The sequence below is a fragment of the Trachurus japonicus genome, chromosome 11 (genome assembly GCF_045865225.1).
Source record: "Trachurus japonicus isolate A0001 chromosome 11, Traja_1.0".
In the NCBI taxonomy this organism is placed as follows: Eukaryota; Metazoa; Chordata; class Actinopteri; order Carangiformes; family Carangidae; genus Trachurus; species Trachurus japonicus.
In genome coordinates, this window is record NC_140917.1 from 32064907 (window position 1) to 32079450 (window position 14544).

A 14544-nucleotide genomic window follows, 5' to 3' on the forward strand; every position below is an offset into this window, starting at 1 on the left:
GACCATGATCAATGGTTTCTTTCACTTTTATGCGTTCTGTATGAAAACACATGGCTCCTTGCTGCTGCAGGCCTCTCTTTGAAACTGTGGACTTGGGTTAGTATGGAGATAAAAGGAGGGAAGGGGGGGAAAAAAACTAAACAAAAGCTTGGATGTACAGGAAGCGTTGTTATCCTCACACGCACCGACTGTCTGCCTGTATCAGGTGCGACAGCATCTGTTAACATGGTTTTATAATCGATAGCTTCACAGCCTGTTAGCTTAGCAACTATAGAGGCTAACAGATACAGCTACCTAGCAGACAGTGTAGCATGTTGTTTGCTATTTTACATTTTGTCTTTGATTCAAATTAAATGTGTGTTGTTCCGTCATGGTCTGTGTCCTTCCTGTGTTCCATGTTTTGTTTGATTTAATTCCCTGTGTCTTGTCTAACTGTCACTTCCTGTGTTATTTTGTAGTTCTGTGTCCTGTTTTCCTGTGTGTCTTATGGTGCGTTCCAGGCAACCCGTAACTCGTATTTTTCCGACCTGTTCCTATGGTTACCAGTTAGAACGTACAGTCAAACTCGTAACTTCCCACCTGTGAACTCGTACTAGATCGATCTGCTCCCAGTTCCCAGTTCGTAACTCGTAACTTGCCTGGAACGCTACAAACTCGTAACTGGTGACTTGAAGTCGTGACTTACGGGTTAAAAAGCCTGCCTGGAACGCACCATTAGTCTGTCTTTCATTTCCTGTTGTGTTCCTTCCTGTTTTACTTTGAAATCTGTGTCCTACCCTGTCTTCCTGTTAAGTTTCCCGCCTATTTGATTAACTCATGTGTGTCACCTGTGTCTGATTGCACCACCTGTGTCTCGTTTCCTCGTGTATTTAGGGGACAGCTCTTTCTGAACCTGGTTTGAGCTAGCCTCGCATCACTAGGCTCTTCAGACAAGCGAAGAGCCTGGTGTCCGTTACCTCGAATTTCGTCTGCATTCTGGTTCCTGTCTGTAGCGGAAACCGAAATCACCAAATTCCCCAAAATAAAAGTGTTCACCAACATAAAACTTATAAAATAAACATTAACTTGTAATACAATAAAAGCAAAATGTTAACTTAATGGCTCGGGGACTTTCTTGTAAATTATATTCCTTAAATTAAAGAGTTTTACCGCATTTTATTAGCTCGGTGCTTTTATTTTGACGGAAAGGCCTGTCTCTCTCGCCCTGGATCTGTTTCCTACCAAAACAGTGAGTCAACGGCCCCAGACTAGGTTTGAGCCCATTTCACGGGCGCGAGCCTGCTGCAGCCGCTCCTGCTGACAGCAGACTGAGAGAGAAAAAAACATTTCTTTACTCTGATGCTTTGGTTGAGTTTAGTAAAAAAGACCAGGTAGATGCTAGACAGGCTTGAAGCTTAATGAACGTTATATGTCATTAATATTAAGTGCTTGTTTTGCAGTTAATTATGCACATGATCCGTTGACCCCATGACCCCAAAAAGGAAAAAAAGGATCATTGCGCACTGCACAGCCTCTGGTTCCTTTCTGATTGCGTCCCTCTGTCCGTTCGGAGTGAGGGGGGTTTCGGAATGGAGGGTTTTCCCCAATAGCCTTTTCGGAATAGCGGGTCTTTAGAAAAAATAGGAAACCCCGCTATTACGAAGAATGGAAGTCTATTTTCGGAAAGGCTGGGTGTAACCGTGTATTTAACCTCTGTGTTTTCCATTGTCTCTTGTTTGATCATTGTCATTGTCCAAGTGTTCCCTGTTTCTCCGCTTCTCCAGTGAGTCCTTGGTTTTCTGTCTTTTTACTTATTTTCGTTTGTACTTTGAGATTGAGCTTGTCTTAGGCCTGTGTTTTTCCTTCCTTTGGACTTTGGACCCCCTTGTTGTGTTTTACCTTGCTTTTTGAAATAAATACTTTTCTTTTTTGGCGTCTGCAATTGGGACCACATTTCCCCTGCGCCTGACATGTCCAAGCCACATTATCAATGCTGCCTTCATGGATCCAAAGACGCTGAACATGTGGTCAGTGTCGCACAGATTTTTTTCCTGGAATTTTGTTCACAACTTGTGGTCTCGCTATCTCCATGACAACAGCAGTCTCTATCAGCTGAAGAAAATTGAATGGTCTTTTCTAGTCTTATCGACCGCCCAAACGCTTTTTAATGGAAACTACATTCACACGCTGATGATATACTGGGAGCACTCTCACAATTGAGGGACCATGAATAGAAGCACTGATGACACCCTGATCTGTCTTCTGCCCCACAGTCATGAGGACCAAGACCCGTGGTAGAATGAAGTAGACCTTATGTTAAGTTTGTGTTGTTTGAAATGATTGATCCATTTATCATTTGTTAAGAAAAGTTGTAGCTCAAATTTGAATTTATTTGGAATCCTATACTACAGATGCATGTCAATAAAGAATAATATCATGTACAAGTAAATTTATTTTAGTAGTTCAATTCAAATAGTGAAACTCATTGTAGGCCTATAGATTCATTACAGACTGAAATATTCCATGTCTTTATTTGTTTTAATTGTAATGATCATGGCTGACATTTCATGAAACCCCCAAATTTAGTAAATTAGAACATTTAGAATATGGTTAAAGTTCAGACATCATCACCTGATGTCACACTCTAATCAGCTGAATAACTCCAAACATCTGCAAAGGTTGCCTGAGTCTGGTTCTGGTTCAGTAACAGGCTTTATGCACAGCTCCACTACTTCCTGAACTTTAGCCAGCTCCTTTATTTCCTGCCTTACATTATTGGACAAACTGATTAATCCAGGTGTGTCTGACCTCACAACAATGTTCAGACACATCAGGTTGTCCAATCATGTAAGACAGGAAATAAAGGGGCTGGCTAAAGTTCAGGAAGTAGTGGAGCTGTACATAAAGCCTACTACACTTGTAATGGATGTGCACTCACTCACCCATAAAGGACATGCTAACCAATTTGTCAAGCGGTTGTTAACCTTTTGGCAAAGTAGTTCAATGTTGGTCCAAAAAAAAAAAAAAAACTAAAATTGAGAAAAAAAAAATCTAACTTCAACATGAAATTAATATAGTAAGTAGTTTTAACCCTTTGATGCACAACATATGCACACCCCCTCTAATGCGCAACATGGGTCTAAAATGACCCGCATTCATTTTCCATGTGAATTCATGCTGGGTGAGTGTTTTTTTGTGGTATCTTTTGAAATCAATACATTTTATGATTGAATCCTCCAAGTATCATTTGAATATCTTGTTTTTAATTAGTACAGGGTGTTATTTCCATTTTTACTTTCTTATTTTATGAACAAATAGACAAAAAGTCTCAGAGAGTGGACCAGTTAGCTAGCTAGCAGTTGACATTTCTACATTCTACTGTATTAGTTAACTACAGTAGAACATGTCAACAGCTAGCTAGGTAGGTAGCTGTTGACATGTTCTAGCTGGTGTCTACAATAGAATATTATTCTATTGTTGTCACCAGCTAGAACATGTCATCATGTTAACAGTTAGCTAACTTGCTAATATTAAGGTATTTCCCTTTATGACAAGTAATGTAGCTACTTATTCAAGGTAACTAAAACCTTATCAATTATGCACAGTTATCTTTAATGAGTCATCAAATGTTTCTTTAGGTAAATTGGAATCATTGTAAAACAAGTAAATATGATTATATGTGCTTAAAAAACAATATTTACTTAAGAAAATGATAAATACTGTGCAGTGATTTCAAAGATATAACATTGAAATAGCCTACTCAGATAGAATAAACTATGGCTAGCTGTTGACCACAGTAGAATATGTCAACAGAGCTATTAATGGGGGAAAAAGGACAAGTAATGACTAGTCATTATTGTAATCAAGGAAACAATTGTCTGTTGTTGGTATAGATAGTGAGGGAATGCTAAAATTAAAGTATTCTTGCTATACTTGTTTTTTCAACTGGTCCACTCACTGAGACATTTTTGTTCATTTTTGTTCACAAGTAAGAAATGAAAAATGGAAATAATGACCCCACTAATAAAAAACAAGATATTAGATAATACTTGGAACATTCAATCATAAAATAGATAGATTTCAAAAGTTACAGCAAAGAAACTATCACTCAGCATGAAATCACATTGGAAATGAATGTGGGTCATTTTAGACCCATGTTGCGCATTAGAGGGGTAGTGATACAAAATGTGTTTTTATTAAAAAAGTGAAAAAGTAAAAAATAAAATAAGGATGTATTATGATCAAAAACAAGTTAATTGAGGAATACCTGGAATTCTATATGATGAAATAAATTTTTCGCAAAGATATAGCAGCATTTAGACCCCTGTTGTGCATCAAAGGGTTAAGATGGGGTAAAAAATAAATAAATTAATGAATATACAGGCTATGCTGGCTAAATGTAATGTCTTTGTGTTTTACCCTGAACCAGACATTTGAAGACATCACCTGGGAAATTAATGGATGTTTTTGAAAACACTCGACATTTGAAACTGTTGGCCCAACGATCTCACACTGTCACCCTCTGAGATTTGATGTGCCTCCTCTGCCTCTGTTTTTGAGAGACAGCAGCTTATTTTTATGCATCCTCCAATACTGATTTTTTTTTTTTTTTTTTGCCGACTGAATTTGTTGCCATAACTGACACAGGCCCAGTGCACTGTAATGAATTGTGCCATCCAGTGCAACAACAGCACAACTGTTTTAGTCGGATAAATTCATCACAGGTTTTAGCCTTTTCATGGAATTTGTAGTGCTCCCCTTATCTTTGTAATAAAGCAGGGCTGCATTCAGAAACCACAAGTTGAATTATATGATGTAACAAGCTCCAAATGTTTCTCCTCCCTTCAGAGGAACAGGCAGATAAATAATACAGACAAGGCAGTAACGGAGACAGGGATGGATAAAGAGCCTTTCTCATCAGGGGACTTGTGAAGCTTCACCTTGAATGGTGAACTTGAGCTGATCCTGAGATGCCATCGGCGATCTAGTTTAGCCGGCATTCCTGGTAATCTTCTCTAGCTCTGCACTTCTGAGTGCTTTAATTTACCCGGCTGTGGAAACATTAATGAAAGCAGCACCACCAGGATGCACCGGCTGAGCTCTGAAGGATCAGTCCCGCTATATCTTTTAAGAGATCTGTAAGGTTAACATTGCATTCAGTAATTAAAGTAGATTTGGGAGGAAAATCAATGCCAACATGTTCATTTCAAACTAATTGCCAGCAGAGCTTGGTTTTCTTATTGGGATCAAAGTCCTGTTGGTGTGCCTCCGCAATCGCACCGCAGCAAACCAGCGAGCAAAGCGTTGATGTTCACAAGTTGAGCCGAGTGAAACCGTGCATGTCTGTCGGTCTAATGATAGCGGCGCACACTGAGCATACAGCTCCGGGACATAAACCATCACAGCATGATAAAAGATAGCTGTTAGAGCTGCAGCATATTGGTTGATTAATAATGCTACAGTATTTTTTTTAGCTCGTCTCTGAAGTTTTTCCACCGGTTTCTGCTCTAAATCCTTCATAAACTGCATCATTATCTGGTTACTCTCAGCTGCCGAAGCAGACGAGTGGGCTTTTGGGTTTGTCGCCTTGGTTCAGATGTCGTTATCCAAATCTGAAGTATAAATCCCCCCCCCCCCCCCCCTCCCATCTTCACCTTTTTAAAAAGTCATGCCTTGTCGTCCAAAAATAAAACGCGTGGCTTCTGAGAGCACTTCAAACTTTCCTGTGTCTTCGGGAACCAAACCTGACAGACTATACAGTACACTAATGTGTCTGGGCATGGGGTCTCTGTCCTGCACCCCTAATCATGCACTACACTATTAAGTTAATTAAAACTAAACTTAATGAGTCACACACTACAGACTTGCCCTCAGCAACACCAATTAGTTTTTGTTTTGGTTAGTTAGAGTCTCCCTGTAGGGCCCGAGGCTGTTAGCAGAGATCTGCCTCAGTTACATAATAGAGCAATGAGCAGGAGTCAGGAAGAGGGACACACGTCACACTCCATAACTGTGATTTGATGTAACTTTTATATTTGGTCTTCAATGTTAAAGTTCCAGATATGTTTTAAATAAATACTCATACTTGAAAAACCTAAACATTTCTGCAACATCAGGAAGCTGAGTCCAAAAACATGACCAAGAATATATCATGAACACTGATTAGATATTGTATATGTTAATTATATCCTGTCAATGCACCTTATTTCTCCTCAGGATTTTTAATATATAAGTTTGACTGCTCCAAAGTTATTCCGTTGTATTGTAACAATGACAAACTATTGAAATTGAAATAAGTAGCTCATGGCTGTGCCCACTGACCAATTGTTTGAACCTGTTTCCAACTTATGCCTCTGGGTATCTCATTCCCAGTCATAAGATGAGCTCTGCTATAGGCAAAAATCAACAATCAGGGTGCAATAATCAACAGATACTGCATGTCCCAATGACTCCAATTAGTTGCTTTATCTATAATACAGGTTATACTTACAAAGGTTATACAGAGTTCATCCTGTTGTCCTACAAGGATTATTGCAGTCAGGGTTTAGTAGGTTACCCCTAATAGACTTTAACAGGTTACTACAAGGCTAAAGCTACAGAGACTAATACTAGGCTACTTCAAATAATAATTCACTAATTATTAGAGAGAAATATGCTAACCTCAACCTAAAATTTCCACCACAACTGATATTGAGGAAATATAAATTACATACTGGTCTAAACATATGACAGATGTCAGAGGTTTCATTGTCATAATTACACACACCGGTGTCACAGTGTCTCTGGTTTCCTGTTTGTCTTCCCTGTGCTTTCCCCTTTGATGACCCCATGTGTCTCAGTATGTTGATTACTTCACCTGTGTCATGTTTCTTCCTCATGTATTTATTTAAAGACCCCCTCCGATGAAAATCGTGTTTTTCACATGTTCCTGTGTCATTTTTTTGATGTTAGAGGATATATCAGCAGGAAAGTTTTTCTGCCTTCAAATTGCTGTGAACCAATGGCAGACACAAACTGGCAGTTTCAGGGAGCGGTGCGAGGGGGGTGGCTGGGTGGTTGCAAAGCAGAGCAGTCTCCGCCCACTCTCCAGAGGTGCATTGCTAATGAGCTGCTGATGCTGTGCAGAAGGAGAGCCCTGGGAAATGGCACAGGTTTTGTGATTTTGCCTAAAACCATCATAATCACAATTTAAAGACCACAGTATGTGTGCTTTAAAATAATTAAAAAGGGTCGTTGGAGGGGGACTTTAACCTCGGTGTTTTCCCATGTATTGTCCTTTGTTGGTTCGTCTCTGTTCTTGCTGGGAATGCTACAGTAGGTACTTATTTCCCACATAGCTTTTTATTTTGACACTTCACACATTTGACAAAGACTGACAGTCAAAACCAGTTTGTTTGAGTTGCCTGTACCAGTGAGGTATTAAAGATATTAGAAGGACACGAGTGTTGCTGGCTTTTTGTTCTTTTTAAATTGTTTGTTAGCCGAGCACCTCCAGACTTTTTTCTTTTGAGTGTGCGTGCTCTTCCCTCTTCTTTGATTCGTCTCTGTTCTTGCCCTGTGTCTCGTTGGACTTTGAAGATCTCTTTTGTGTTCACCTTTTTTTTTAAAAAATAAATAAATATATTTTTTGTTACTCAGTTACCAGGTTTGTGTCTGCAATTGTGTCCAGTTTATCTCCTCACCGTAACAACCGGATATGCACATGAACAGCTGCACACATCACAGACAAGTATTTTTATACTACTTTCTAGTGCAATTGAAGCCCTATGGCTTGTCTAGTGGACAGGAAGGACAGGAAATTGTAGGGTATATCACACGTCATAAAGCAGACCTCTATGTGCTTGTATGCCAGCACAATCAGAGAGCATTGTGAAACTGGAGTCATAACCCTGTTATCTATGCACAAACTTGGCAGATAAGTCTGATTCTGATTCTGCTTGAGCCTGAAGTACACCAGAACACCAGCCTTCACTCTCTGTTCATAGTCAAACTGATGAGAAAATAAATCTCATTCCCTCCTTTTTTTTATTATTGATAAAGAGCAGCTCAGAAATCATCAGTAAACCAAATGGAAGTCATAATTATTATAACCCACACACATTCACTCCAAACCTTCCAAAATGTACAAACGTAAAGAGATTGAGAAAAGTTCACTTTTTAGTTTTTAAAGCAGCAAAAAGTAAACACCTGACTTGTAGTCCTTAATCAGTCTCCATTATTAGACACTCTTTCCATAATGCAAGTTTATAGGCATAATTGCACTGTAATTGTAGTGCTAATTGCCTCAGTGGCCAAGTTACCATTTACAGTAGATTGGCAGCAGGAGGTGGAGGAGAGCTCAATGGGAAACTCTTGGGCTAATAACAGTCTGCACATGGCACAACCCACATGACTTGTAAGAGCACATGATTAGGATCAGACGCATCTGTAATAAAGTACTCCAACTTTACATTCAGACTTCGAGGGCAAGCGAATGCAATTTACTGTATGTCACAATCAATTTGAGTACAGTGGAAGCACAGTAGGTGGTATTTGTATTACACCACCTCTTTGAAATACATGTTCTGGAATCAAGATGGTATTATATCAACAGCATCACATACACCATTAGTGTGTTTGCACATGTATGATAGTATATTATTCACAGTGACTCCATGTGCCAGAAACATTGTCATTCTTGATTTGAGCAGCTCTAAACCACTACAACCAGTAGGCTTGGTAATGTGCTCCTGCGTTCACAAAGTCCTAACACTGTATGCTAAATATGCACGCCAACCAATGGCTCTGAATGTATTTAGGTAAATGCTAATATCTGCTGATCAGCTACGTCTCGTCGTGCCAAAAAGCAGACGGTGTGCTCTCAGTGGTAGCTCCTAAACTGTGGAATGAGCTACCCATCCACGTCAAAATGGCCCCCACCCTGGACACTTTTAATACAGCATGAGAGTTGTGTATTCTGTTTGTCTTTTATTGTATTTTTATATTTCTTAGTGTTTTATCTGATCTTCTTATAGTGCTTTTATATGCTTTAATTTATTTTATTTTAACTTTAACTTTATTTATTTTACTGTTTTGTATCTGTTGTGCAGCACTTTGGTAACCTTGTTGTTTTTAAAACATGCTGTATAAATAAAGTGGATTGGATTGGACTGATATATTTCTTTAAAGAGGAGCAGACAATAATTCTCCAGTAGTATGAAAAGATCAAAATCGAGGCAAAAAGCAACACAGTCACTGAGGCAAAGAGCAGAAAGGAGTGAAGATCACTGCTCCATCATTATGGGATGGATCTTTTTTCTTTTTTTTTTCTACATTTTGTGTATGAACAATATTTACACACCCAACAATGGTGCCAATTTCCAAGTGAACCGATGGGTGAGGAGGCAGAGCTTTTATGCATGCCATCTCATTCCCGAACATAGCCTTCTCAGGCTATACGTTATCCGTGTATCCGGGTAAGACGTAAACCACAGTCGTCGTACGGAAAACCCAGAGTTAACCCTGAAGTTTCCTTGCTAAGCCCAAATCCTGTTTTGTAGTCCAGATCCTTGGTGACAGTGCAAACTAATAATAAAACACAAAAGGATATGATCATTTCTGATTATTTTCTAAATCCCACTAATTAGTTTAATGCATCTGGTTGCATAAGCTTACAGTAAAGCTTAGAGCTGCCAACATCAGAACAATCACTACAACATGCTGTTACTGGTTCAGTGTGAACTATAAACAGAATATTGGTGGTAAGGAGGGTTCATGTGTACAAAACACTTCATGTCTTATCATTATTTAACTTTTTATGTAAGCTTGTGTTTGAAGTGATTGAAACATTACATTTCCACGCTCATTAATATTTAAGCTTCAGACATCTTGTAGATTGATCTGTCTCTTTGAGTAGAACCAGTGTTGGATTTGTTGTTTTTCCTCTTTGAAGCTGGTTTCTAGCGGCAGTAGAAACTGCTGCTCGTTCATGCAACACAGCGCAACACTGAGCTGCAGCGGCTAATGTGCGCAGCATAATTGCATGCAAACAGCTCCCACAAAATATGCCCTCATATAGCTTATGTCAACATGGAGGGTATCCCATCGGCATGCTGCTGTATGTTTTCTCATTTCTGTTTATTTATGCAAAGTAAAGTTGTGTCTTCCGAAATAAAAAAAAAGAAAAGAAAAATATTTTTACCACCATCCAGACTTCAGGCTCAGCTTGTATGAGATACTGTGGGTAAATTGCAGCAAAATGATGTAACAAAACACAAATTATTCAAATTATTATTCCCTCCATGTATGTGTGCAGTCATGCAGTACATTCCGTGGATTAATCTTAATATTCAGTGTAAAAAGCCGAATGCTCGGGAAAGATATTTTCAAATCCTGCTGTGAGGTGTGTTCATTTTCCCAGTGTCACGTTAACAAAATGTTCACAAATTTGTGAATAACATATTTTTAATTTCACACGTACATCAAGTGAGAAAGACTTTTGTTTCTTTGCTAATTAGCTGAGAAGGATGATTTAAAATGAAGATGATTGTCAATTTTGATTAATAATTAACACTGAGACAGTTCATTACACCTCTTTCTCTTCAGATTACACAAACTTCTTCTCTTTTACAGCAGGAGAAACTGATAAATAGTTGAATGCCATATTAAGAGTAAGAAGTGATATTTTGTACTATGAATTCATCAGTCTCTTCTCACATGTTGAGATCTTTATCTTCCATTTTCCTGAGCCTTGCACTGAGGTCTCTATTACACTGACTTTACATTCCCAAGCAAGATATACTTGTAGTGCTATTCTCTTTCCAATCCCAAATGAAAGAAAGTCACGGTGGCTGATCTTTGGTGGTTGATGATGCGTGCATGTCAAACAAAGATTGTCCAAATTAACCAATATTTATTGTGAACACGACACGGTCAAAAACTGTTTGCTTTCAGACCAGCAACACCCTGTTTGCCTCACAGATAAATAGCCCTCATGCCCCCCTGTGCGAAGGAAGTTCACACCAAAATAAAACACAAAATAAACACAAAAGTAAATGTCGAATACTGATAGAGGTTAACATTATGGGGGTAACCCTTTAATGTCAAGAAATAACCAAGAAATAACAATTAATTGTGCTGCCTGTAAAGTGTAGTGGGCTTTGTTCCTTAGAAACTGGGTAGTTTCAACATAACTAACACAGAAATAAGAACTTCCACTGTAATAGTCTTGCCCAGTAACCCATTTAGATGAAATGCGTAAATTGCATTAATCATTATTTCTGGGCTATATTTTTCAACATTACTATGGAATTGACCATTATTTCTAGGCTTTTTCTTGACATTACTACACAATTAATTGTTATTTCTTGACATTATGATGTAATTAATGGCCTGTAAATTAAAGAGTTACCAACCAGGGCTCTAAATTAACACTCGCCAAATGAGTGTCAAAGTTCACTTACCGGTCAGTTTGGCCGATGATGAATGTAACTTTAGCCTACCGCTCAGAGCCGTTCTCCCTGTAGCTCTGTTTCTGGTCAGTCTCCATGTACACTACTTTCCCATACGCTCTGTGAACTTACCTCATGCTGTGGTGCGAGGCATTTTTCTGGGTAGCCGATGAGTACTGTGATGAAGAGACGAGCCAACGGAACAAGTTTAAAATAAAAGAAAAAAAGAAGAACTTAAAACATGTTCCAATGGTTGGGATAAACCAGACAAGAGAGGCCAGAACAGAAAATACAGGGGGGTTAGGACAGGAGGTTATCGAGGACAGAGGGAAAATCAACCAAGCGAAAAAATGACAATTCTTATTTTCAACAAAGGAAAAAATGTCTAGTGGACATTCTGAATGTGGGGGCAACCGCCATTCCGACATCCTACCAGTCTGACATAGGCCTCTAACTGTCTAAATGGCAACACTTATTTTCTATCAAATGTCCCATCATTTCCAACAATTCTTGCCTCCTATGGTCGGAATGACAGTGTTTTTTTCTTCTCAACATCCTGCCTTTCCAACAATTCCTTTAATAGCGTATTTCTTCCCCAAAAGATTTTGCACTGGTTGGGCTTAGGCAATGAAGAAAGGAGTTGGTTAAGTTTAGTAAAAAGACCAGGTACAGTAGAGGCTAGACAGGCCAGATAGATAGAGTCCAGAAGTAGAGAGTCCAGATAAGTAGGAGGGAGTCACCTGTTGAGTAACGCACATTTCCTTATATTGAAAGCCTTGTCGGAATGATGGGACGATGGCATGTCGGAATAGCGGTATGTCGGAGTGGTGGGATGACGGAATGACAGCATACATGTCTGGTAACTTGACAAACCTACCAGCCACATTGGCTGGTGATCAAAATAGAAGCCTGATTATAACCTATAATTAACTAATGTAAATTGTGAAACTAAGATGATCCATGCTGCTCCTGTCTGAATGGTGGAGGTGGAAACATCACACTCCACTCACGTAACACACCGGCTGCTGTGAGAGAGCAGGGACTCTGATAATTATGCACTGTAAAAGTCCCAAAGAGCCAGAGGAGCAGCAGCAGGAGACAAAATAACCCAGTGAACCACAGCGGTGGAGATATCACACGGTGTGCGCACACGCACACACACACACACACACACACACACACACACATTCATGTGCTGGAAGAGCAGGCAGGGATGGTCGTTATTGGTCGTTACACACTGTGTCTCCAGGAACCTTGTACAAATAGGTACAAAGAGAGAGTGAGCATGTGACGGCTCACATTAAAGGGCTAGAAGTGTTTTTTTTTTTCAAGAACGAATCTGTCCCAGGTTTTTGATCAGGCTGTCTCCACTGTAGTTTATGGTCCTTTGGGTGAACGTGAGCAGAATTCAAATTCCAGATGAACTTTGAAGTGGCTCTGTTAAACATGTATAAATTATCCAGTTGCGGTTTAGAGAGAGGAAGAACTTGCTGTGGAGCAACTTTCAGCTCAATGCTTTGGTTTCACAGTCTTCAGCTTGAGTGCAGTGGTTTGATCTCCCCACTCTGGTGGTCTCCAGCTGCAGCAGCCAGATGTTTCTGAGCAGGGAAAACTCCAACTAGAGAAGGAAGTCTTTGATTGGGAGAAGCCTGGTTTCACTGTTGTTGACAAATGTAGGATGCAGGACTTCTTAAATAATGGGCTCTCGGTCGTGGTGGTGAAGATATCACATGGTGCATGAGTGTGAGCATCACACATACACACACAGTCACACACAAAAACAAAAGCAGAGACAAATACGTAAGAAGAAAGCCGGTGCAGATGGCAGAGTGCAGCACACAGTTTCAGTAGATTCCCATATGTTGTCATGGATGAAAAAGTAGACTACAGAATCTAAACACTGTAAGCTGATAATTACAGAACTATAAGCAAATTAATTAAATTGCATTTATACGTGAAGGAACCTGAAAAAAAGAACACTGTAACAATAAGTTTCCACTAGTTCATGTTCCCTGACCCTAACAGACTAACAGATTTCCAGTTTTAACTTTTTCTGTCTTCAGTAGGATGTTCTGAAGTTCCCCTTAGGTGTGTGAATTTTACATTGACTCTCAGCTCTTCTTTTTTCTTTACTGTGTTGGTTTTGTTACGTAACCTGTTCTGTAAAGCAGTGCTGTGTGGATTGATCCTGGAACTAGTTTTGACTCTCTAAATATGAATTAAATAGTAGGCTAAATCAGAAAGTTTTTTTTACAGTGGAGTTCCTGCCACAGCTGTGTGTTTGGGCATGACTCATTCACTGACTCCATAAGGTTATAAACTACAACTTTTTCATCAAAACGATTAATTTCTCATAAATCGTACATCCACAGAACGTCTAGAAGGGTGCAGAATAAAAGTATCCTATTAATTCTACTGAAAATCTTATTATAGTAGGCCTATAGAAATAATTGTTTTATTAATTTTGACCAAAATATATAATTCACATCTGGTTACGTTGGCATGAAATGATCTCTGCACCAACAGCATCAGTAGCCTAGCCTACATTGATGTCACGTGAGGCGGAGCTCAGGGGCCAGATTAGCTCTGTGGAGAAATGGCATCGTGCTAATGCTAATGGTCAGCCGGTAGCTACGGTGCAGGCGTGATGCTGCAGGTTCGTCTGCAGGTGAGTTAGTGTAAAACGATTCAGATGTGTTTTCAGTTCGCTGTAAGCACCGCAGCAGCTGCTCGTTAAATACGGTTAGCATTAGCTTAGCTTTAGCTACTAGCCAATAGCTAATAGGTGTACCTGGCAACCAGTACAATTGAAGGATGGAGCGAGAGCGGGCGAGTGTGATTGCGACACCTGTTATTTTTATTTATTTTTTATTAACCTTTATTTATACAGGTAAAATCTCATTGAGACCCAGGGTCTCATTTACAAGAGAGACCTGTTCCAGGTAGGCAGCAGCAAAACACAAAGTTAGCCTACAGACGAACTGAACATACAGGAGACACAACACGGAACACAAACATTAAAGTAGTGCAAACTACAAAGTGCAAAGAAGAATAAGACTTAAGACTTAGGTACATGTGCAAAACCCCTACAGACTCTTTCATCAACCTTCCTACAAGTAGTTTGAAGTCCCCTAAA

The 14544-nt window shown here is 39.4% G+C and overlaps 1 protein-coding gene across 1 annotated transcript in view; it reads right to left on the bottom strand.

Annotated features, from left to right (window-relative positions):
- Window positions 1-14378: 14378 nt before the first annotated feature.
- Window positions 14379-14544, bottom strand: part of LOC146979156 (uncharacterized) — a 4475-nt gene continuing 4309 nt past the window's right edge. The window contains exon 3 of the mRNA XM_085790253.1: window positions 14379-14389. Coding sequence (XP_085646379.1) covers window positions 14379-14389 — 11 coding nt within the window. The remainder of the gene's footprint in view (window positions 14390-14544) is intronic.